The sequence below is a fragment of the Tachysurus vachellii genome, chromosome 9 (assembly GCF_030014155.1).
Source record: "Tachysurus vachellii isolate PV-2020 chromosome 9, HZAU_Pvac_v1, whole genome shotgun sequence".
Lineage (NCBI taxonomy): Eukaryota > Metazoa > Chordata > Actinopteri > Siluriformes > Bagridae > Tachysurus > Tachysurus vachellii.
This window is the reverse complement of record NC_083468.1, coordinates 18,774,367-18,800,086: the sequence shown is the minus strand read 5'-3', so window position 1 is coordinate 18,800,086 and position 25,720 is coordinate 18,774,367. Positions and strand designations below refer to the sequence as shown.

The following is a 25,720-nucleotide window of genomic DNA, read 5'->3' as shown; positions in this document are numbered from 1 at the left end:
ACTCTGGCAGCTTGTCCCTTAATTTCAGCGGTATCTATTACACAGTCTCCTCCGAAAGTATTGGAACAGCAAGGTCTTTCTTTCTTTTGTTAGATAGACTTTTTAATTCAAAGCTGCAGAGATGAAAAAAAGATCCAACATTTTAGTCATAATCCTCAGATGTTCCTAACTAGCAATAAATGATTGACTTTTGTCATTAAACTATATAGAAATGATGACAATAAGCCTGATGTTTGCAGTATATTGAACTGTTAAATAATGATTACTAATGTGCAACTTTATAGTTGCTTTCCAACTTAATTGATGTCCAGATAATAAAAAATATATTTGGTGTCAAATGGAACCTGATAAAGTACATCCTTGTTATGTTGCGCATCGTTGTTAACCACTTGGACGTTGCTTTTTCAGCTTTTTTGTGCATTCATTCATTCTACTTTAAACAAGCTTTTAAGCTCATACTCTACACAGCACAGTATTTCCCCAGTTACAGCACTCACTGTGGGATTGGTTAAGTTTGTGAATCTTGTAAATCTCCGAGTGATGAACGCTGTTGAGTCGTCAGTGTGTTTGAGGTTATCGTCTTAATGCATTTCTCTATAAGTGGCAGATAGAATTCTTCTGTAGTTCTTTCTGTAGTTAACAAGCTTTTTCAACATGAGCAAATCCTTTATTCCTCCATATTTTGTCATTACCATCACTTTGGCAGAGGTAAATCTTGACTCTAGAAGTTTTATGGATCATCTTTTACATCTTTGCAGGTTGCAGTATCTGGCCTTCTGACTCGTTCTGCTGCTCAGTGCCATACCAAAAAGCTGAAAATCATCTTATTCACTTTTTAAGAAGGTCTTGATGTTCTAATACTTGTGGAGGAAACAGTATAAGCAGATCCATAAAACTACACTGATGCTGCATGATCATAAACAGAGGCTTAGTTATTTGGTCATTTTATTCACTTCATTAGAAAACAATAATAGCCAAAGACATGGTCAAAAACATGGAAAATCTCACGAGAGCATCTAATAAACAAAGCAGAAACATGGTATTATAGTCAGATTTAAATTACAGCACAGAGTATCAGGTTTATGTTACTCTTTCTCTGAGAGCAGGTGTGTGTAGTTCTTGCAGCGGTACACACTCTGATGCTGACACTGTTCACTGAAGGGTGTGTCTAGCTCCTGGCGTGGCGCACCAGGCCGCGGATCCTGCGTGTCAGAGCCTGGATGAAGGTGTGGCGCGAGTGGCTTTTGCTGTACAGCCCTTCAACCTCCAGCAGCTTCCTCTGTAAGTGTTCAGTGAAGCTGCTTGCCACGTCGCTCTGCAGCTGCACACACACAAACACACAGTTTTTAGTGCAAATTATAATCTATACAGCTTGCACGGCATAACTGAGGAACTGGTGACGGGGTTCGTACCTGCTCCAGATCCTGTTGGCTGACCCTCGACAGGCCGAGTCCTGCAGCACCACCATCTACACTCAGAAAGAAAAGAAATATAATTAGTGACCTTCCATGATGTGATAAGCCAACGATGACCCTTTGTGGATAACCCCGATTTACACAAATCAGTAAAGACATATGTGACGCTTAGTGCACTCATGAACTCTTAGGGTATTAAAATGTGTGTAGCATTTGCAAGACTTCAGCTGTCAGTAGAAAGTGCAGCTTCACCTCTGTATCCTGGCAGCAGGGAGTCTTTGGGGTCGCTGGGTGCACAGTAGAGAAGGTAGTACTCCAGGTGGCGCCAGATTACAAACAGGCTCGTCTCAATGATGTCTTCAAAACATACGGTCAAGAAAAACAGTGGCCTAATGATACGATTCAAACTGATGTAATATTATACATTAGAAGGACAGTGAAGGATACATGAGCAGAGCGCCAGCAGCTTGGCACGATTATTGATGAGCTGAACAAGACGTCGTTTGGCCAGAACGCTCCTTTGCACTGACGGGATCTTGTCCACACCACCTGATCCTGACACCAGGCCCTGGCACAACTGCACATAGATAGACAAAATACTTTAAGTAAAGTTTTCATTAGTTGGTTGTATGCACATAGCTTTGTGGTCGTTTCATCCTACTGTGAGCTGTACACAATTTCATTATTAAGAATTCGGTAGCACTGAAATGAAATATATTACTGCAGAAACAGCATCTCTATGTTTGTTTTGGATTAACCTCACTGATTGTCTTTGTAGCATGCTGATTAAATGATTTTTTTTTTTCCCCCCAAGTAAATATGACAAAAATAAAAATACAAAAATTTATCGGTGAATCTGAATTTGGTGCTTTTTTAATAAAGGTGTGATTATTCAAATCAAATAAACACAGATTAAAAAAGGAAAGTAACATGTGGAAATAATACATTTCAATGCTATAAATTCAATGGCGTTTAAATATCATTATTAAGAATTTGATTGCCAAATCTTGGACCGAATACAACAGGGTAGTTTGTCGTCTACCTCTTTCAGCTCTTCTGGAGCGAGTTGCTCGAGTCTCTCCAGCTTGCTTAGGCTCTGTCTGTGGCTGTCGTGGTATCTAAAGAAGTCTGTGGTGCTGTTCTTTAGCAGGAGCAGGACGAGGCCAAGGCTGGGGACCCGAGACACAGACGGCACGGCCACATCTGAGCCACAAAGAGGAACAACGCACACAGGAGACGTTTAATATAAGATCACTAAAGTAGACATGTGTCCACCTCTTCTGTATGAACTAGGAGAGACAGCTGACCTGTTGGCTCGCTGGCAGAAGGGCTGAAGAGGCAGACAGTAAACTGAGCCTCAGCTGAGCTTTGCAGGAGCAGCGTCTGACAGTACTCCATGATGTTAGCACAGATCTAATGAAACAGAGACACAGTGAGACAGAAGGTATGTGTAAGGGAAGTCAGATTCGAGTGAATTTACTGTGTCCTAGTACCTGCTGCATGGCAAGTTCCATCTCCTCTCTTTTGTCGGCAGGGTCGCCAGGGGCAACGCTCTCCTCCATCTGTTTCAGATAGCGGGCACGGTCAGTGCCAGCCAGACGCACAAGCAGGGACAAGCACTGGCGCTGAGAGAGAAAGATACATCAGACTTACATCTACCATGAGTTTAAACAAATGCAGTGAGAAGCCAGTAGTCAAATACAACAAATGGGAAAGTATAGATATATATATATATATATAAATAAAAAAATAAATAAAAAGTCTTTGACATGGTGCTGCGTTTATCTGAACTTTATAACCACAGCTTTGCAAGCTTCAGACCCCCTAAAAAAGGGGAAAACAAACACAGGCTGTGACTGTGGTCTCTAAACAACTCTTGTAGAACTTAAAGCCAACAATGTCAAAAGGGATCTCCATTGCCAATAAGTCCAGTCTTTCTTCTTACTAATTTGTTTACCCTTGACAAGTTCTACAAACATGAAGGAAGCTACTGCAAAAAATATCTATTCAGGTCATCTGATTAGACTTAAAGTCACAAAGGGACCTGATTACTTAGTAATTATATTGCTGCTGCAGCACTGCATAATGATTAACTGCGCGATTTAAAGTGATGACAGAACACCTTGAATTGAATTTTCTAAAATGCACTAAACATACGAGTTCGGTAATAAAGCCCGAGCAAATAACAGAAGCACAGAACTCAGCCAAGGGCCTTGTTAAATCTCTACCTGGAATCTGCCAATATGTCCCTGGAACTCCAGCATGGCTGTACTGTTAACCTCCTGGCCTAAATCCAGGTTCCCTGACATCAACACATGGAGTTAGTTCGCATTGTACATATATGGGCATTAACATTAGTGATGCATTTGTGTGTGTGGTCAGTACCTGGGAGGGCAGTTTTACTGATGATGCCTGTAAGCAGAGACAGCTTCTGTAACGACCCCATGCTCACATCCTGACTATGCAGGATTGACTGAATGGTGTCGGAGTACACAATCAACCACTGGAGCACCTGGACAGACACACACACACACACAGCTTACACACACAGCTTACACACACAGCTTACACACACAGCTTAAACACACCAGTGGGTGCTAATCATAGCTGTAGTTGTGCATGAGTAAGAACTGTACCTGTACTGCCCCCTGCTGGTGGTGTGTAGTGGTAGAGGTAAGGATGACCTGCAGGAGCCGAAGTGTAGGCAGCAGGATCTGTCTGTATCGCTCCAAAGGACTAGGGATGAACCCTGAAGGGTCTCTCTGTCCATATACTCTATACAGAGAAAGAAAGATGATGGCAAAACTACAAATGCTAACAGACATGCATTATATATCCATAATACATTAATATTCACTTGGCCAGCAGCTTATTAAATATTAACACATTCTCCTCAGGTTTGTTATTAATTACAAGGAATACAAATTTATACAGAATAACAAACAAAAAGCTCTAAAAGATTCCTACATTACAAAAAGTCCACCTCATCTCAGGATGACCAGAAATTCCCCACAGATTGAGGAAATTAACCCTGCTTAATGTTAAATTGTTTATACTTAGTATTTTATTGTAAAAAAGAAGACTATATTAAAACCGTGATCCCATGGTGATCCACGTGATTCCATGGCTGGACCAGGAAGCTGTCACGAGGTTGTGATGGACTTTGGCAAGCACATCACCCATGGCACAGTTGACAAACTGGGGGCCAAAGTTATAGAGGTGTGTTTACAAAGAAATTCCAATCACATAGAGGACCTATTGGACATACTTTTGCTGAAAAGTGTTCAATTTCCTCTGTGAATGGCGATCTTTGGGACACCCTGTTGTTAGGAGTGTTCTGTATTTAAGCTGCAGCAGGAGATTTATAGGGAAGACAGGAAACCATCTGTACATTGCATCTTCTGTGTTGCCACCTGATCCCCCTTCTCACCTGAGTGAGTCGTTCTCAGGCATCATGTGGAAAACCTGGCACTCGACCAGATGAGCAACCAGGCCACAGCATAACAGCTCCACAGCTCCCTGTGCTGTCTTAGCCACGCGGGTCAGTAGCGCCTGCATTTAAACACATGCAGAAGGCATCAGAAACATGACAGATTTATTTTAGAAAAAAAAAAAAGCAGTAGCTTTCTCACCATCTTGGACTCGTAGATGTATAAAGGCTTGAGAAGAGGTGGTTGGGGTACCAGCAGGGTTTGCAGTGCAGCATCATCCTGCCTCAGGCTCTCGACCAGGACACGCAGGTAGCCACTGTTACACAGGTAGACCAGCCATTGGCTCTGTCTGTCTATAGACAACACCCTGTCCAGCACAGCCAGAGCCAGCATCTGAGAAGGACAAAAAGCAATGCATCATTATTATTACACACTTAAATACTAAAAATAATGAAGTTTTAGGAAAGCAGTAACATCAGAGCACACTTCATTATCAAAACGGATCTTTAATATATAGAATAAATACAGTGATTAATCGGTAACTAATATTCTTGAATATCACCCATATTTCACTGCTCAAAATAACTTCTATACCTCAACACTGCTGAATTCTCTATTCGGACTGATAAGTGTTTATTTTCCATGAACAGCAAAGATCTGACAGTGTCGTCTAATCTATAAAAGAATCTGCATTTAATTTCTATAGTAAAAACTTATACCTGTATTCCAGATGTTCCACATACAAAAATTAAAGAATGTGTGATATGATGAATTTTTATTATAATTTATTTATTTTAAGAAGAAGCCTTTTGTAATGAGTTTTGTAAATCTTGTAAAGGAGAAATAAACCCATGTTGGGAAATCTTTTTGCCTCGTTCATTTCCGGACACAGAAACAAGAAAGGCAAATTAAGGGAAAGACATAGCAGTTTTATAGCAGTTATAAGACAAGCAATAACAGGAACAACCTTTTTCAGATCCTGGGATGTTCCACAAAATGAAAGATAACTGTAGTAAATGATTGAAACAATCTTCTATAGATTTAAAAAAAATGATAAAAATAGGTGGTAAACACAGTATATAGGAGGGATGTGCTTATAGGAAAATACTGAACATCTGGGTGGTTAAGGAATAACATCACCATGTCATTTATTATTTACCTATAACAGCATGTCCTGTAGTATTTTTTACAGAAAATTTGTAAAAAACTATGATTCAGTAATTTGGAGAACAATCATTACGGAATAAGACAGACAAGTGTAGAAATACAAGTTTTTAATCCTTTCAGCTTTAGGACTAAGGACAGAGGTTGACATTTTGAGATGTTGGTCCTACCCTGCCTATTTCATGTCCATCACAGGCATCTCTGCACACCACCTCCATCAGAGCAGTGCCGTAGCTCTCTATGATGGCTAGGATCTCTCTCTGCAGCTTAGAGAAACCATCCTCTGGTGCGGTTAGACGCTCCCACATAGACGCTCCTGCAAAAGATACAAATGACAAATTGCGTATAATATTATTATTATTATTATTATTATTATTGTCTTTCTTTTCCCAGTTTGCGACAGGACATCAGAATGTAACGCTCATGTGCATGTGGTCTACCTGTTTGCAATGTGTCTGGCTCCTCAGGTTTCTGTGCGATTTGCAAGTAATAGAGTAGCGAGCCATAGAGGTGAGCACGCAGACGCTGGAATCCTCCACCTAGAATAGCATATATATGTAAATAAACACTTTCTATTAACTTCAGCCCATCAGTGCATCAATCGATAAGAAAAGTAGTTCTAATAACCTGCTTTAAAAAGCCGTTTACGCACCTGTGCATAGGATAAAGTCCAGCAGCTTCCTCAGAATAAGGTGAAGGGCTGAGTTAGCAATAGAGGCAAAACCTGATGAAGATCCACCCTCCAGTCCAACCCCTTGCTGCTGCTCAGACAACACTGACTGACTGAGGTGAGCCGTCAAGGTGAACACCGCCCCAGCAACGATCGGCATCAATTCCACAGCAGCATCTTCTGACAAAACCTGAAAACATGAGAGTTCAGATGCAAATATAAATATATAAACCCATCACACATTGGAATAGAAATGCTATTACAAGGGTGCAGTACTTTTTCGTGCAAGTCGAGCAGCAGGTCTCTGATGATGAGTTGTCTCTGATCGGCTGGGATGAGCTCAGCGGGGCATGCGGTGAGGATGGTCTCAACGAGACTCCTCCAGCTCTGCAGAGCATGGCGCTTGGCACTCAGGCTGCGTCGTACACGGTTCCTCTCCACCACATTCTGCAGGATAGAGTTCACCTCCTGCAACAGAAAGAGAGAGCTCAAAATGGCACGATATGAATATTACTTATTACTATGCCCCACCCAAAAAAGCATGCAGGATTCAGTACGTCGACAAAAATACTTCGTGTGCGCTAAGGACTCAATGCTATATGCAAAGCTACATGCTACATATCCAAGCAAAACAATTCATCTCTGTATCCAAAAGAGCGAGTCTCATTTTTAAAATAATAAAGCTAAAAATGTGGTGAAAAAATGAGCAGCAGCAGCAGCGATATAGTAAGAAACACTAACCTCCAGCAGCAGTGGTCGTTGCCCGATCGCAGCCATTCCCTGCAGGGCGTTAATTTCTGCAACCAAGACTCTGTGCAGCAACTGATGCAAAGAAAAGCAAAATACTTCAAGTCTAAGCGGAAGAAAAAAGAAACAGTATACAGACAGAACACACACGATGTGTGCTGTGCAAACACAAACCTTGACGTTGCAGATGGTGTGTCCTTGTTCGTTGACATGTTCGCAGTTGGAGATCACCTGCTCGATCTGAGCACGCTCAAAAAAGTCCAGCTGCAGCTGCTCAGGTACCTCCTGACTGAAATGTATAGCATCCAGAACACTCAGCAGCTTCCTGCGCACTAAACACAAGATTGCAGCAGTGTTATTTCCACTTCAGTTGAAATTGAATTCCGTGTGTTTATGTGGACTGAGGTTTTAACCCACCTTTAGAGACAGTATCAAAATGCAGAAAGCCACTAACAGATCTGCTCTCGTCCTCCATTCCCATCTCTCCACCTGCAGTACGCAAAAAGAATAATTCTAAAACATCAGTGAGCGTTTCAAGTGAAAACTGAATTCAGTGATGACATGGTGTTTTAGAAGAAAGCCTTTATTTGTACTGTATAGTATTGCATATTGTCGCTGTCAGGCGGAAACCTCGTATGTCCAAATTTGGTCAATTTCATATTTTTTCACATATCAATGCTATTGGTCAGTCCCCACGTGGGTCTGTTATTTTTACAAGTTATTAACCAATCTAAAGTCTTGAAAATAGCTTGAGCGCAAATCTCATAACTCCATTGGACACTTCAACTGTCCACCTCTTCCTCACTCCGCGGGAGAGCTTCGCGGCATATTTCTCCTCAAGAAGAGTCGCAACGAATCAACACGTCTTCTGAGGTAAATGTCTTCAAAACACTGGGCTCAAAGAAAAAAAAAATCTTGACCCCCGCTAGTTCTGGTGCTCGTCTGAGGACAGGAATTTAGCACAAGACAATCCACTGCAACGCGGACTAAACCCTGTGCACTCAGATAAGGTACAGCGTTTTTTCATTTCCTGAAAAATAACGGTTTTGGAGATATGAGGATTCCGCCTGACAGCGACGATATCCCAGCTTGTTAGGAAGTACACCTGGGGTCAAAGGCTTTGCTTAAAGGCTTAACACTGGTTGGTGGTGTAAGTGCTGTCTTCATCTTTGTTCCCCATACTGCACTCTTAACAACCTAAACCAGTTTCAGATCCTGCTGAGGTCAAAGCCAGCACCAACTACATTACAAATATTACATAGTAGTAGTTATTTAACATGAAATGAATATGTATTCGTCTTGGACCTAATGATTTCTTCAGTTGACTACCTCTTCGTTGACAAGGCTAGAAAAAAAAATATAGCCGACCAAAAACTTTACCCCTTCAGCCCAGCTTTGCACTCATCAGAGTCAAATAAGTTCATAAATGATTTCACTTGCATTCTGTGCTAAACATCTATGCTCATGTAATACCTGCATGCTGCATGTGTGGCTGGTCATCTAAGAGAAGATTGAGCAGCCTTTGAGTGTGTGACCGCTGACGGTTCAGTGACGTCACTCTGAGCTCTATAGCCGCAGTCTTCATAAGCCAGGACATTTGGTTATGTGCAGCAATCTCGTTCCCTGCAACATTAGGAGGTACGATTAACCGAGGTACCACTTGAAGACGAAAAAAGTGAGAGTTACTAGTGACTGGAGGGACCAACCTGCTATGACGAACGGTAAGTGCTTCAGGTGAGAGAATAAGAAGTCCTGACTGGTCCTCAGGTAGCGCATAGTAGGTCCTGAGGTGTCTGAACATGCACACAGCTGGTAGATGACCTAGACGGCACAGAGTTTAGCAATGAACGCAACTGTAACTGACAAAATCACTGACGTATATCTGCAAAACCTAGTTATGTACATTTTGGATGCTTTTTTGTTATTTTTTTTTCCCCCCAAAGTGAATTGCAATCATTTGTCACATCCTGAATCACTGCTATTTTTGATTATTTTATTGTTTTTTTTTATAAATACAATATAAATTGATGTGAAAATGCTCCTTAGAAATAAAATGCATGTCATTATTATAAAGGTTGGTACCTGATAGCAGAGTTCAGCCAAATGTGGGGCTTGCTGGGTAAGTACAGGACCAGAACGTCTCTCACTGCCTCGCTGCAACAAACTTAGCATTGCATGGAGGCAACTACGTGGACAACCAAGAACCCCTGAAGTAAACCAGAAAGAAAATGCAAAACTTCTCATCTTTATACATTTTAACACATGCAAGGCAACATATCTGTAATAAACAATGAACTTCTTTACTGAATAAACTGACCTGGATCCTGTAAATTAGTTGACGAGACAGGTTTTTTGACCTCATAGCCTAACAAGTACAGGCCCAAGTTAGGACCGTTTAGCTCCAGAGACGTGATCAGTAGGTTCAGGATGTGGATCTGTGTCTCGTGACGAATTCTGGCCACACGCTTCTCAGGGTCTGAGTCTGATTTATTCAAACAGATAAAGAAGTGCAGGATCTCTCACATTTATATGAAGAAGAAAAAAGTGAAGCGATATGATTTGTAGTGCATTAAATACAGCACTAAGAATATCCTTTTATACTTTAGACCCACCATCTGTCTTCTCCACACCCTCCTGCGCCTCATCATTGTCCAAGCACTCCACAAATCCTGCCATAAGCTTCTCACTGACTGCCTGCACGCAACACAGCAAACCAACCTTTAGAGTAGCCTCAAAACACTACACACTGACATGAGTGAGTGAATGTGCTTCCTTATTCCAGATATTGCTATAAAATAGGAGTAGAAGTGAATACAGAGCAGTGAGCAGAGCCAAAGTTGTCTCACATGGTCATGGGTGAAGTCTCCAACTAGTCTGGACTGGATGTTAGGGTAGCGTGCAATATGTCTCAGGATCTTAGCACTCAGAAACGCAGCATCAGGGTTGGAACTGCTGTGGTACAGATACCTGTTGTTTGAAGCAACGGTTAGATTCAGACTAGGCAAGAAATTTCTATCTTAAACATTCATTGAATTAAATACCTGATAGAAATTTGCATTTCATGACCACAATAATACTTGCGCTGCAAACTGTATATCATTTATTCTTAATATGTGACACTGGACTGTATGTTATTTCTAGACCTTAATGCGTTTAGGCATTGACCCAAAATGATGTGTTGCGCTTATCACATTAATTATACAGATAATTATATATATTAAGAATTATTCAGTGATTTTATTTAGCATATTTTCAGCCTGCAAACTAATTCTTCAATACACCACTGCTGTACAAGTTTGTTAAGAAGCTGTGGTCTGAGCAAGGATCAGACATTATATAGAGCAGAGGCCTTTTTTATGGGCCCAATAGTGGAAGATGCAGTACAAGTTTTAGCAACCGATTAGGGCTTTGTTAGCAAAATACTGTATAGTATATATATATGTATATGAGAGTATATCACCTGGCAATGTTAATGATGTGATCAGCACGTCTGCTTTGGGCATTGACACCCTGCAATAACTGCTCTAGTGGAGAAACCAGCAATGAGGCCTGGCTCTCTCTAAGCAGATCCATGAACAGCACCTCCTTCTGCAGGGCCAGATCCAACAGACTCAAACAGTGCAGCACTGCTGACTCCAACTGCTTCATACCTACAGCATCACCATCATCATTATCACCAGCGCTCTTCTTCCACACATTTAACTCAGCAAAAACCAAATTATGACTTTCACTTCTCATTAGTGAAAAACTGACCAGGAAATGGCGCGTAGGTGTCAAGCTGACAAACTCCTTCTTCGAGGAGGCTGAGGCAGAGTGATAGAGTGGGAGAGTCATTCAGCAGGTGGAACATGAGGTTGTGACCCGGCGGTTTATGGGCTGGAACCTGCTCACCCTGCAGCTCCACAATCTCCTGCAGGAAGTCAGATGGCTGGGGCTCATAGTCCTGTAGCAGCTTGTGAAACACCTCCAACACTGCCTCGGCTACCTCCCACTGGAGAGACAGGGAAGCAGGTATTTAGCTTATGAGAGATAAAGTAAAACAAGGTGGTGGTATGGTGAGGTATGGTGGGTCATGCCCAGAGCACAATACCTTCTCAGCTGGGCGTCGGTAAGCCCGTGTCGGAAAGGGCAGGAAAACAGAGTCTCTCAGGAATGTAAGGTAGGGCTGGAATCCTGGTGCACGCAGCCCTGCCCCAAGGTTAGCAGGAAGTGCACTCTCCACCAGAGTGCTGATGAAATGACAGAAAGCTCGGGTCAGCGGATACTCCTCACAACTGGACTCGATCTCATTCAGCTCCATCTGCAGAGGAGGGGACACAGATGCAGTCATTCAGACACCTTTTTTCTAGTTACTATTCATGACTAGTTCATAAATGTATATTTTATTTAATGTGTGTGAGTAAATACGTGGGAATTTATTTCAACTAATAACTTTAAATAATCCATTTGAATATATATATATACTGCCATCCATGGATTCTGTCAGTGTTTTGATCTGTTCACCGTCAACATTGCGTGCAGCAGCAACCACAGCCTCCCAGACACTCTTCAGAGAGGTGTACTGTTTTCCCTCCTTGTAAATCTCACATTTGATGATGGACCACAGGTTCTCTATGGGGTTCAGATCAGGTGAACAAGGAGGCCATGTCATTAGTTTTTCTTCTTTTAGACCCTTTCTTGCCAGCCACGCTGTGGAGTACTTGGACGTGTGTGATGGAGCATTGTCCTGCATGAAAATCATGTTTTTCTTGAAGGATGCAGACTTCTTCCTGTACCACTGCTTGAAGAAGGTGTCTTCCAGAAACTGGCAGTAGGACTGGGAGTTGAGCTTGACCCCATCCTCAACCCGAAAAGGCCCCACAAGCTCATCTTTGATGATACCAGCCCAAACCAGTACTCCACCTCCACCTTGCTGGCGTCTCAGTCGGACTGGAGCTCTCTGCCCTTTACCGATCCAGCCACGAGCCCATCCATCTGGCCCATCAAGACTCACTCTTATTTCATCAGTCCATAAAACCTTAGAAAAATCAGTCTTCAGATATTTCTTGGCCCAGTCTTGACGTTTCAGCTTGTGTGTCTTGTTCAGTGGTGGTCGTTTTTCAGCCTTTCTTACCTTGGCCATGTCTCTGAGTATTGCACACCTTGTGCTTTTGGGCACTCCAGTGATGTTGCAGCTCTGAAATATGGCAAAACTGGTGGCAAGTGGCATCTTGGCAGCTGCACGCTTGACTTTTCTCAGTTCATGGGCAGTTATTTTGCGCCTTGGTTTTTCCACACGCTTCTTGCGACCCTGTTGACTATTTTGAATGAAACGCTTGATTGTTCGATGATCACGCTTCAGAAGCTTGGCAATTTTAAGAGTGCTGCATCCCTCTGCAAGATATCTCACTATTTTTGACTTTTCGGAGCCTGTCAAGTCCTTCTTTTGACCCATTTTGCCAAAGGAAAGGAAGTTGCCTAATATATATATATATATATATATATATATATATATATATATATATATATATATATATATATATACACACACACAAACATGTATATCATCATGCTTCAAATATGAAGCGCTTTAATGATTTCTTCCAAAAAATGTGTGCCTCTGATTGCTAATCACTACTGTTGAATTTAGAACCATTATAATTACGTTCTATGGTATCTTTAGTGTTGTACATGTTTTCTAAAACAAGGCATAATGCTACTTTATACTCTTTATACTGATTTATGCTAATCAGCTGTGTCTGTATATGCCAAGGAAACGGCTTGCTTAGATAGTATATGCATGCATTATAAACAAATACCAGGGTCAGCTCACCTCTATGCCTGCAGCTTGTCTTTGTCCAGGGGCTTTTACTGTCTGCAGGATCTGATACAAACATGATATTTGAGTCAAATATACCCGGTTCAACGCCATGAACAACAAGTTCATTAATTAATGTTCTTTGTATTTTACTAGCAAAGTGGCCAGAATATACAGTGTATACATCTGTTGTGTAGGTGAACTCACCTGTGTGTATTCCAAAGACTGCCAGAGGGAGGCAGCGATCTCCGGAGACTTGCCAAAGGCAGCGAGGGCGTGCAGGAGCTGGGCTTTTAATGCCGGCTGCACACTGCACTGGAGTAAACCCAGCATAACCACCACAGGAGTCCACTGAGGGTGCTCAAATAGAGCTAGGCGTGCATTCTCACACTGACACACACACAAATAACATGCCAAAAATTGCCTGGTCAAAACAGGTCTGCGGTTCTTGAGTGTAAATTCACTTCAATAATTCAGTAATTCTGCATTAGGAGTTTATTATATATGATATATTTGATTTCCCTAGAAGGATTTTTTTCCTACACTTTCTACACTGTATCTACAAATGTTAAATTATTGAACACTGTTTTTAAGACTTACAGCTACATTTAGGTACAGCATCAAATTAATTAGCTATAAATAAATTATTAGGTCAGTGATAGTGTGAGCATGTACAGTTAGGTCCGTATATATTTGGACACAGGCACAATTTTCATACTTTTGGCTATGTATGCCACCAGAATAAAATGAAAATGAAAAAACCAAAATGCATTTGAAGAGCAGACGTTCAGCTTTAACTTTAACAAAAATATCAAGTAAAAGGTACTGCAATCATTTTTATGCACAGTGACCTCATTTTCAGGTGCTCAAATACAACTTGACAAATGAATATAATCATAAATAAAATGTTTATTTTTAATATTTTGTTGAAAATCCTTTGCAGGCAATGACTGCCTGAAGTCTGGAGCCCATGGACATCACCAGAGACTGGGTTTCCTCCTTTCTGATGCTTTGCCATTCCTTAACTGCAGCTGTCTTCAGTTGATGTTTGTTCGTGGGTCTTTCTGCCTTTAGTTTTGCCTTCAGCAAGTGAAATGCATGTTCAATGGGGTTGAGATCACGTGACTGACTCAGCCATTGCAGAATATTCCATTTCTTTTCCTTAAAAAACTCCTGGGTTGCCTTTGCAGTGTGATTTGGATCATTGTCCATCTGTACTGTGAAATGCCGTCCAATCAACTTTGCTGCATTTGGCTTAATCTGGGCAGACAGTATATTCCTATACACTTCAGAATTCATCCGGCTGCTTCTGTCTTCTGTTCCATCATCAGTAAACACCAGTGACCCAGTGCCACTGGAAGCCATGCATGCCCATGCCATTACACTCCCTCCACTATGTTTTACAGATGACAATGTATGCTTTGGATCATGAGCTGTTCCATGCCTTCTCCATACTTTTCTTTTCCCGTCATTCTGGTAAAGATTGATCTTAGATTCATCTGTCCAAAAAATGTTTTTTTTCCAGAACTGGTCAGGCTTTTTTTAGATGTTTTTTGGCAAAGCCTAATCTGGCCTTTTTATTCTTGAACGGTTTGCACCTTGAAGTGAACCCTCTGTATTTGTTCTCGTGAAGTCTTCTCTTGATTGTAGACTTTGACAATGACACGCCTACCTCCTGGAGAGGGTCCTTCACTTGGCTGGATGTTGTGAATGGGTTTTGCTTTACCATGGAGAGGTCCCTGCGATCATCTACTACTGTTGTCTTCCGTGGACAGCCAGGCCCTTTTATGTTGTTGAGCTCACCATTGCATTCTTTTTTTCTCAGAATGTACCAAACTGTTGATCTGGCCACTCCTAATGTTCCTGCTCTCTCGCTCTGATGGATTTGTTTTGTTTTTGAAGCCTAATGATGGCCTGTTTGACTTGCATGGAGAGCTCCTTTCAACGCATGATGTAGGTTCACAGCAACAGATTCCAAGTGCAAATACCACACTTAGAATGAACTCCAGAGCTTTTACCTGCTAAATTGATGAAGAAATTATGAAGAAATAGCCTACACCTGTCCATGAAACAGCTTTTGATTTAATTGTCCAATTACTTTTGGTCCCTTGAAAAAGATCCTCCATCAGATCAACACATCCTCCAATCTGGATTTAAATACCAACAAATTAAACCTGAGAGATTGCACTTTCATCCCAATATACCTATACAACTATAGCTTGAATATGTTTTGGTATAAATACCCAAAAAAATAAAATAAAAAATTGTGCCCGTGTCCAAATATATATGGACCTAACTGTATGTATGTGTGTGTGTGTGTGTGTGTGTTTGTGTGTGTTACCCAGGTAGTGATGGTAGTGAGCAGTTGGAGAAACGCAGTCAGACCCTCCAGCTCTCTCTGAGTTATGCCTCTGATGGGTGGATGGCGATACTGGGTAAAGTCTGCACTGGGAACGTCCCGTCTCAGGTTCTCATGATACATCATGAGAGAATGGAAGAAGTGCTCCCACAACACTGGGCATCCTGATACACCACCCTGCATTTTCTCTCCTGAAACGCACGTTAGGTGTCAACTCCACATTATATACACTGACACAGGGCAAAATAAAGGGGCAAAAGAACTCGTTCTGTCTTACCCTGCTTTCAGACTAGCAAGCAACAGTGATTCATTTACTATGCGAGCTCATGTAACCTAGCTCAAGTCTCATCATTAGAGGGTTAATGAGATTTCCACAATTACATGCAAATTAACCATAACCCATTTCTCTACTCGCTTCAGATCCGACTATTGTTTAATTCCAATTCACTGCTTTTTAAACACAAACAGAATAAAACCCTATAGTTTGTTAAAAAGATTGAATTCTTTATCGGCCAGTATGCGCTGATTCGTTTTCTATAACAGCAGCTCTGAAAATATCTCTGACTGCTAGGCAAATCACAGGTTCATGTAAATGTTTGTGATCTAAAATAAAATTTCTAACATTGATTACCCAAGAACAGCCCACTATTGCTTCCAAAAACAGCTGTCCCTAACAGAGTTAACAGTCTCTATACACTTGACTAAAAACAAACTGGGAGCAACTTTAAGTTTGTAGCATGCTAATGAAAACTGGTCCCTGGTCCATAGTGGGGTTTCAGTTACTCACTTACTACAGTTGTTAGACCGTTAGAATTACTTTAAATAACACAAATGGCACTGATTTCATGCGCAATGATGCTTACCGTGCGGAGCTCCGTTGGATTTGAGCAAACTGAAGCAGTAGTGAGAACACTGCGGCCCGTTGGCAAGACCCTTTAACATACGCAAGTAAGGGATATACAAAGTGGCAGGCAGTAGGTCTCCCATCTGACGCACAAACTTGGCGAGAACCACCTGTGTATTGCACATATACTGATTAAAGCATTTTCATAAAAGAATGAATGAATGAATGAATAAATAAACAGAACACACACACATACACACACCTGTTTGTGAGGTGGCCTCTGTAAGGCCATGCCTATAAAGGATCCTGCAAGTGACGTGTGGTGCAAGGATTCTGATGGACACCAAAACTCAACACCTAGCTCCAAACCAAATGGGTCCTTACTGTAGAACTCACCAATCTGGCAAATGTACAAAAACACACTTTTAATTAGGCAACGCAACACAACACATAAAACAAATAGCAAATACAAGACCAGCCATCATACCAGAATCATGAGGTGCTCCAGGTCTTTCCTCAAAGATGACGGAGGCTCGCTGCCCATCTGCATTGCCATGTGGATCAGTCGAGCATCTTCATCAGCACGGTTACGCAAATGCTTCACCTGAACACAAGGTTTTAAACCTTAGCTCTACTTATACATGCTTTATGAGAGTGACATTAACACACTAAAGGTGATAATCTTACATTCCTGTGCATACCTTCATGGGCATGAGAGCTAGGAAGTCGGTGATAAGGGCATGAAGTCGGCGAGTGTAGAACTCTTCCTGGCAGAAGCCTTCACTTGCCAGAACACCCTCGGTCAGAAATAGAAAGACTCCTCCGAGAACTGCCTGATCAGCCAGTGCTTCATCTACCTCAGTGAACTCTACAAGGGCTGAGAAGGTAACAGTAGCAATTCTTTAGTTTAGAATGTGATACAAATATCACCGTAATAGAGAAAACAATACAGAAAAATCTTTACTGGAAAACATCACGTGGGTGATATATCCAAAATTTTACATCCCAAGGTTTTTTTTTTAAATACTAAATGCAAATGTTTTAATCTAAAGTTTAAAGTTAACGGAGATAAGGATATTTAAGGCATAATTTTCGTGTTAGTTGAACAGTTAGTCATTTAATCTGCAATAAAACAAACCTGGGATTTTACCATTTACTGTTATCTTTATGGCAGGAGGTTATGAGCACTTAGGGTACTTAATTACCACCTTAAACTACTTCAAAATTAAATGGCTTAAAATCATATTAAGCCACATTGCTGTATATGCAGTAGTTTTAAAACATGTTATGATGCTATGTAGTTGTGCATCTTCCCAGGTCTAGCATCCACTGCTTAATATGTACATTTAAATGACTGAGCGCATCATGTGATGTAAATTATTGTAAGTGTTTCCATACCTGCACCCTGAGGGAGCTGTGAAAGCGCTCGGAGTGAAAGTGCCCACGCCATCCTCACCAGTGCCTGCAAGCCAGGCAGCTTCCACGTCCCATCCTCCACCACCCGACTGTGCACCGCAAACACATACTGCCTGTCTGTCACAAGGGGTAGGGCCTGGAGCAGGTCTAACACACAAACAAGTAATAAGGGGCTTCTCAAAGTCTCTAATCAAGTAAAACTTTCACTAGCAGAAGATATGTGATGCTCGTATACCATCTCTGTCTTCAGTGCCTTGTTCCAGAAAGCTGACATCGAAGCAGTAGAGCAAAGCCATGACCAATGCAAGGTTCACGGTATCCAGAGAGCCATCAGCTTCTGTGGTTACCATCTTGAGATGGCCAATAAGAACGAGCGTATCATCCTTACTAAGGGGTGACTGACATGTCCATGCAAACAGGCACTCAGCCAGAGACTGGCGACACTCTTTGATGAGATCAGACACCTGCAAAGGACAAAGATGCTATGATTAGACTTTTTACCGTAACCCTCTAGTTATAATAGCATTCTATTTCTTCCTTAACCAAAATGCAGCACAGGATCGTTCAAAAATAAATAAATAAAATAACTTTCAAATCTGACAACATGTGAGGAAAAACATTCACCTCTTTCCGGTGTTTCTCATTTCCAAGGCCTCGCGCTTTCTGGAGCTTTTCAAACTCACGTGTCACACTGACGTCTGACACAAGGTTTAGGATTTGCTTAGTCAACCCCTGGTTCATCAGCTCATCTGTGAATCGGGTGGTAAGATGAACCAAATCCGCACTATGACAGAGATTGTGGAGGATCAGAGATATAGATTTTACATTGAAATATCAGAAACAAACGGCGAGTCAAGACGAACATGAAAAAAAGGTTGTACCTAAGGTCAAGAGTGAAAGTTTTTCCATGACGTGACTGGATGAGTGAGCGAAGAGAGTTGGCAATGCAGCGTTTGCCATCCCAGTAGAGTAGAACAGCCACCAGGCCCCTCGTCAGTCCAGGAAAATGAGGCTGCTGGTGCTCTCCTTTATATATATATAAACAGATTGTGATGCTCAGAATACTCACCACACAAGCTGTACATTTTACATGCAGATACATTTTTTTTCTATATGATACTTCTGCTGAGATCGCTTGTAGATAATAGTGCATTCTGTGATTAAGAATTAAACTCAATGTTGTGCAAGTTTGTGAATGAGTGAGTGAGTGAGTGCGTGTGCGCGTGCGTGTGTGAGTGCATGTGTGAGTGCGAGTGTGAGTGCGTGTGTGAGTGCGTGTGTGAGTGCGTGTGTGAGTTTACCTGCAAGCAGCAGCTCTAGTGCAGCAAGCTCTCCCAGGTCAAACAGATCACTCAGGATGAAGGCCTCTGTGAGGAGCTGCTCAGGTAAAAGCCGTGCACCTTGTTGGCCTTGAATAGAAATCCCCTCTGTGCTGGCTTTCCTCACCTTCTCTCTCTGCTCTGCACTCTTTGGCTATTTAGAAAAAAGAAAAGAAAAAAAAAACATTATTAGGGAGGAATTAACTTTTGCATTTATTTGAAAACAGATCACTATTATATGGCTAAAGTGCATAAACAAGACTTCATTAACATTTCTAAACTTTATGACTAACTTTATGACTAACTTTATGACTAACTTTATGACTAACACTCATTTATTTAGAACTCTAATGGTGGAATAATATGGAATTTCAATATAATAATAAATGAAGAATTACAACAACTTTGATAAATGGTGAAAATAAACTGAGTAAAAAATAATCTAAAACTTTAAAAAAAATAAAAAAATAAAATCTTTGACAGAGTGGTGTGATTCACCAGAGTTGATTATTTTGCTATAACAGCATATCCCATTTTATTCTACGCATAGAACAGCAATTACACGTTCTGCTTTATTGGATTTTATTAAAAGTTCTATTTATCTGTTTAAAGTTACATTTACTCTTGTAGAGCGACCACAAGTTGATTCCTGTTATCACAAACATTATAGCAACTAAAAGGATTTTGTTCTCCCTATTTTCTAGTGTATTCTTTAAAATGTACCCATGATGTGTTTAAAGCAAGTAATCATGGCTCACATTTTAACTAGGATAGGTCAAAAGTGTCAGGAATATTTCGGTAATACTCACAGGGTTTTTGAACAGAGACAGAAAAGAGGATTTGTGTTTCTTTAATTGCACATCCAGAAGATGAACACTTTCAGGCTGTCTCCTCCACACCGCTCCCTCGACGGTTTCCCATAACTCTTTCAGAGGGCCCCACAGACTGGCCCCTTCAAAAAAAAACAAATAAAAAAAAAAATTAACACTTCCTGACACTTGTAGTAACTTTGACATCACAGACGTCAAGTGAAAAGAACACGGCTGTGATGATTCGACTGTGTTCACGTGCAAGATCTGTGTTCTCAGACTAGATAAGACACTTTAAATAAAGGACAACAACCTCCTCATCAACACAACATTTATCAGACTGTATATTTATAATCACACCCTCCGGTGTCACCCACATGAGGATGAGGTTCCCCTTTGAGTCTGGTTCCTCTCAAGGTTTCTTCCTTTACCGTTCTAGGGAGTTTTTCCACACCACAGTCACCTGAGTCACCTCAGACTTGCTCATTGGGCATAAATACAAACACATTTAAATAGATATCTAATATTAATCCTGAATTTTGTATTATATTAATCTTTCTATTAACCTTTTGTTCTATGTTTATGTTCTGTAAAGCTGCATTGAGACAATGTTGACTGTAAAAAGGCCTATACAAATAAATAAAAGCATCATTGCATCAGATCAGAAAATGTTTAAGGATAACATTTAAGGATTAAGGAGCAACAGTTTTAAGAGAGTTTCAGAGTGGAGAAAAAACACAGCACTGTCCCAAACTTTTTTCATGCAGTCCGTTTAAGAATTCATGTGTTAGATAACTTTCATCTGACACAAAACTTTTACCAGATGTTAGATTCCCAAAAAAAACATTAGGACACTACAAGGTGAAACAGTTCTGGACAAGAGACTGGACAAGCTGATCAAGAAGGCCAGCTCAGTCCTGGGATTCCTCTGGACACTGTACAGGAGGTGGGAGAAAGGAGGATGGTAGCAAAATTATAATCATTGCTGGAGAATGACTCCCACCCCCCGTATGAAACGGTTTCAGCTCTGAGCAGCTCCTTCAGTGACAATGTTACATCCTAAGTGTCTGAAGGAGCGATACGGACGGTCCTTTCTCCCTGCTGCTATAAGATTTTACAATCAGATCTGCTCCCAGTGAACCGGTCACCATAATACACACTTATTACTGTTTCACTGCAATAATAAACAATAACAAAGCATTTTAAACATGTGCAATAACAGAAATTTTGAAAAGTGTGCAATATTACCTATGTGCAATGTCTTCAGTGTAACCACTACTCTTTTTACCTTTTTTTTTGTATATACTGTATATTATATTAAGTCTTTATTATTTTTATACATGTTTGCTGCTGTAACAGAGATATTTCCCCATTGTGGGACGAATAAAGGTATATCTTATTTACATGTACAGCATTTAACAGACGCCCTTATCCAGAGCGACTTACATTTTTATCTCATTTTTTTTTTTATACTGAGCAATTGAGGGTTAAGGGCCTTGCTCAGGGGCCCAGTAGTGGCAGCTTGGTAGACGTAGGAATCGAACTCCCAACCTTCCGATTGGTATCCCAACACCTTAACCACTAAGCTACCACATCCCTTATCTTATCTTATCTTCTGGATGGTTGCCCTGGAAACCAGTGCTTGTTTGTGTGTAGTAGCAGCTCATATACACATTTATGCTAACTGTTGCTCTGAACGTTTAACATCTAAACAATATATAAACTCAATGAACGGATAAAGCACTGACATGTTAGTAACTCTGGCACTGATCCATCAGGCTGTTTTTGAAACCGCTCACTGCCTCAACAACATTCGAGATACTAATTTACCGACCAAACTAGCAACTAATAATTAGTTATCATCAACTAATCATCTTTAAACATTCCGTATATTCATCTAAAAACACATAAACACGGTGAATTGTTACTTGTGAAACACATGTAACTCGAGCAACTAGCCAGCAACTAGCTCCACAATGCTAATGCTAATGCATCTATAGTACAGAATGAACATTAGACGCTTTCGGCATCAAGTCAGTCCACTCGGTTACATCAAAGTAAAATGTGTTTTTATTTTAAACGCTTACAGCAAAATAAACAACGAGTAGTTAAATATAGGAACACGTTGTTACCTGAATTTACCGCCATCTGCGCCGCCATGTCTGATTTGTGACCGAATCCATCCAGAGGCGTCCGAATTAATGCCGGTGTGAAAATGACACCGTTTGGTTTCGTTTTGATTTACTTTGCTGTGTATCCTATTTCATTTCTATAATTTTGTGCTGTGTAAAATTCTATTTTAATTTAATAATATTTGTGGAAGAAACTGTTCGTGTTTTAATATGGATTTATTTTCAGGCAATCAACAATAATAACAATAAAATCAACATAAAAACAAAACTCCAGGTTACTGACTAGCTAATGATTTTTACATTTACATTACAGGCATTTAGCAGACACCCTTATATCCAGAGTGACTTACAATTTATACAAGGGCCTTGCACAGGGGCCCAGCAGTGGCAGCCTGGTGGAGATGTTATTCAAACTCATGGTCTTCTGGTCAATAGTTCAACACCTCAACCACTCGGCTACGGCATCTAGCAGACATCCTTATAAAGAGTGACTTACAATATACAACTGAGCAATTGAGGGTTAAGGGCCTTGCTCAGGGGCCCAGCAGTGGCAGCCTGGTGGAGATGGGATTCAAACTCATGGTCTTTCGGTCAATAGTTCAACACCTTAACCACTCAGCTACGGCATCTAGCAGACATCCTTATAAAGAGTGACTTACAATTTATACAACTGAGCAATTGAGGGTTAAGGGCCTTGCTCAGGGGCCCAGCAGTGGCAGCCTGGTGGAGATGGGATTCAAACTCATGGTCTTCCGGTCAATAGTTCAACACCTTAACCACTCGGCTACGGCATCTAGCAGACATCCTTATAAAGAGTGACTTACAATTTACACAACTGAGCAATTGAGGGTTAAGGGCCTTGCTCAGGGGCCCAGCAGTGGCAGCCTGGTGGAGATGGGATTCAAACTCAATGTCTTCCGGTCAATAGTTCAACACCTTAACCACTCAGCTACGGCATCTAGCAGACATCCTTATAAAGAGTGACTTACAATTTATACAACTGAGCAATTGAGGGCTAAGGGCCTTGCTCAGGGGCCCAGCAGTGGCAGCCTGGTGGAGATGGGATTCAAACTCATGGTCTTCCGGTCAATAGTTCAACACCTCAACCACTCGGCTACGGCATCTAGCAGACATCCTTATAAAGAGTGACTTACAATTTACACAACTGAGCAATTGAGGGTTAAGGGCCTTGCTCAGGGGCACAGCAGTGGCAGCTTGGTGGAGCTGGGATTCAAACTCATGATCTTCCGGTCAATAGTTCAACACCTTATATTCCATGCTTCATATCTGCAAGTACTGCATTATCAGAACTGTCAGTCATCACATGATCCGTATATGTTACACACAATACTGCTGCTGTATATTGTATAAAAAGCATAACATGGCACCATACTGTTATTTGCACTACCATGCACTTCTCACACTTTATGTACATAACTGATCAGTCATATACTCTGTATTCATATTTAATACTCGCACTGTCTATATTGTATCACATCGTCTGTGTTGTCTTGTATAGTCTGTATTATCTTGTCTTGTGATTTATAGCCCAAGCTAAATGTGTAGTATAGTGTTATTTATGTCTGTACTTCTGAGAGTTATAAACAGCTGGAACCAAATTCCTTGTGTGTATCAACACACTTGGCCAATAAACCAGATTGTGATTCTGATTAACCACTTGGCTACCACACACACACACATTTTTTTATTCTCATCTTATTTTTATTGTCTGTGTGAGATTTTGAGCGCTTATTTTATATTTTAATTTTTACATTCCTGTGTGGTTATACTAAATATGAGCACTCAGTCTAATTAGTGGATCAGATCTAACAGAATAATAAATGGTATTATCAAAATCCTAACAGTTCATTCACATGGACTTGTATGATGGACGCTCCACATAATTTAAAATAAGCACACAAAATCTCACACATATGTAAAAACATATAGACAATAAAAGAAAAAGAAATAAATTGTATGTACAGTTGTGCTATAGATGATAGAATGGAATAGAATAGATTAGATGCAGGGATGCACTAGGATGAAGATGGTAAAAAAAATAAATGTAAGATTATTGCATATTGTTATTGCTTGATGGGGGAACATTTAACTGTTCATGAGGTGGAATGCCTGGGGGAAGAAACTGTGCTTGTGGCCGGTTGTGCTGGTATTTGGCGCTCTGTAGTAAAAGTTCAAAAAGCGGATGACTTGGATGTGAGGGATCCAGAGTGATTTTCATATACAGTTCTTGAAGGGTGGGCAGGGAAACACCAATAATCCTTTCAGCAGTCTGAACTGGTCTCTGTAGGCTTCTGTAGCTGAGCCAAACAGTTATCGATGTGCACAGAACAGACTCGATGACGGCTGATTAGAACTGCAGCCACAGTGCTGTCCATGATGGTGATTGCCAAGTCAAGTCAAGTCAAGTCAAGAAGCTTTTATTGTCATTTCAACCATATATAGCTGTTGCAGTACACAGTGAAATTAGAATGTTTTTCCAGGACCCTGGTGCTACATAAAACATAGACAGAGCTAAGGTACAGTAAGTCACTCCTAGCCACAAAAAGTGCATCTGTGCAACCTGGTGTAAACAGTGCAGGACAAAAGACAGTGCAAACAAAAAATACAAGACATTACACAAAAGACAATACACAAAAACAGCGCCAACCAGTGTAAATACTGTATGTTCATTCAATATTGAGTGTGCAGAAATACTGGAATGAACACATTAGTATTATAGCAGCAGTTACATCAGATATTGTAAAGTATTGTGAAAAACAGCAATCAACTGAATGTGAACCAGTCAGCCAGCGCTTTAACCTCCTGTCTGAAGGCAGACTCATCTCCGTCCTTGATGAGACCAATGACTGTAGTGTTGTCAGCAAACTTCAGGACCTTGACAGAGGGGTTATTAAAGATGCAGTTGTTGGTGTATTGGGAGAAGCACATTGGTGAGAGAACACAACCTTGAGGGGCACCAGTGTTGGTGGAGCGGCTATTTGACATGAATTTCCTGTCTCTCTAGCTGCTGTCTATCTGTCAGAAAGCTGGTGATCCACTGACAGATAGAGCTAAGAACAGAGAGCTGGGTTAGTTTGGTCTGGAAGAGTGTTGGGATGATGGTGTTAAAGGACGAACTGAAGACTTCAAACAGGATCCTCACATAAGTTTGTTATTTATCCAGGTGTTGCATGATACAGGATAATACAGTCCCTAGTTTACTGCATCATCCATGGACCTATTCGCTCATTAAGCAAACTGCAGGGGGTCCATTAACGGTCCAGTGAAGTCTTCCAGATAAGCCAGAACCAGTTTTTGGAACGACTTCATGACAGACGTCAGAGCCACAGTTCTGTAGTCTTTAAGTTCTGTTATCTTGGGTTTCTTTGGGATGGGGATGATGGTTGAGCATTTGAAGCAGACAGGGACTTCACACAGCTCCAGTGATCTGTTGAAGATCTGTGTGAAAATGGATCTGGAGTGCAGTGAAGAGCAAAATATAGAATTGCCTGATCTTGTATTTATTGAAATAAACCAACAAAGGTTCAATAAATAACTGGGAATTAATACAGTGAATCATATTTATATCTTGGTTGTTGAAGTTAGTCAGATACCAA

The 25,720-nt window shown here is 40.9% G+C and overlaps 1 protein-coding gene across 1 annotated transcript; it reads right to left on the bottom strand.

Moving 5' to 3' along the window:
• Positions 1-928: 928 nt before the first annotated feature.
• nup205 (nucleoporin 205) lies at positions 929-22,192 on the bottom strand. Its single transcript, XM_060878103.1, has 42 exons — positions 22,104-22,192; positions 19,972-20,114; positions 19,145-19,316; positions 18,725-18,869; positions 18,468-18,627; positions 18,079-18,307; positions 17,826-17,990; positions 17,129-17,304; positions 16,915-17,031; positions 16,690-16,827; positions 16,447-16,597; positions 15,566-15,774; positions 13,432-13,614; positions 13,240-13,290; positions 11,518-11,727; positions 11,181-11,418; positions 10,888-11,077; positions 10,274-10,394; positions 10,040-10,121; positions 9,745-9,909; positions 9,510-9,634; positions 9,134-9,248; positions 8,901-9,050; positions 7,845-7,916; positions 7,602-7,759; positions 7,422-7,502; positions 6,957-7,148; positions 6,663-6,870; positions 6,451-6,549; positions 6,181-6,326; positions 5,048-5,239; positions 4,846-4,967; positions 4,052-4,190; positions 3,801-3,927; positions 3,644-3,717; positions 2,909-3,040; positions 2,723-2,828; positions 2,458-2,618; positions 1,863-1,992; positions 1,668-1,772; positions 1,413-1,468; positions 929-1,321 (listed from the first exon to the last, which is right to left on the bottom strand). The coding sequence occupies exons 1-42, from the start codon at positions 22,129-22,131 to the stop codon at positions 1,169-1,171; spliced, it is 5,916 nt and encodes a 1,971-aa protein (XP_060734086.1). The 5' UTR covers positions 22,132-22,192; the 3' UTR covers positions 929-1,168.
• Between the last annotated feature and the right edge of the window lie 3,528 nt (positions 22,193-25,720).

Bases quoted from the DNA above. Each gene is read 5' to 3' on its own strand.
- nup205 (XM_060878103.1), bottom strand. From the start codon at position 22,131: ATGGCGGCGCAGATGGCGGTAAATTCAG. The intron at 20,115-22,103 runs GTAACAACGTGT...TTTTTTTTGAAG, and splicing joins GCAGATGGCGGTAAATTCAG to GGGCCAGTCTGTGGGGCCCT. The intron at 11,078-11,180 runs GTCAGTTTTTCA...GTGATGCTGTAG, and splicing joins CACCTACGCGCCATTTCCTG to GTATGAAGCAGTTGGAGTCA.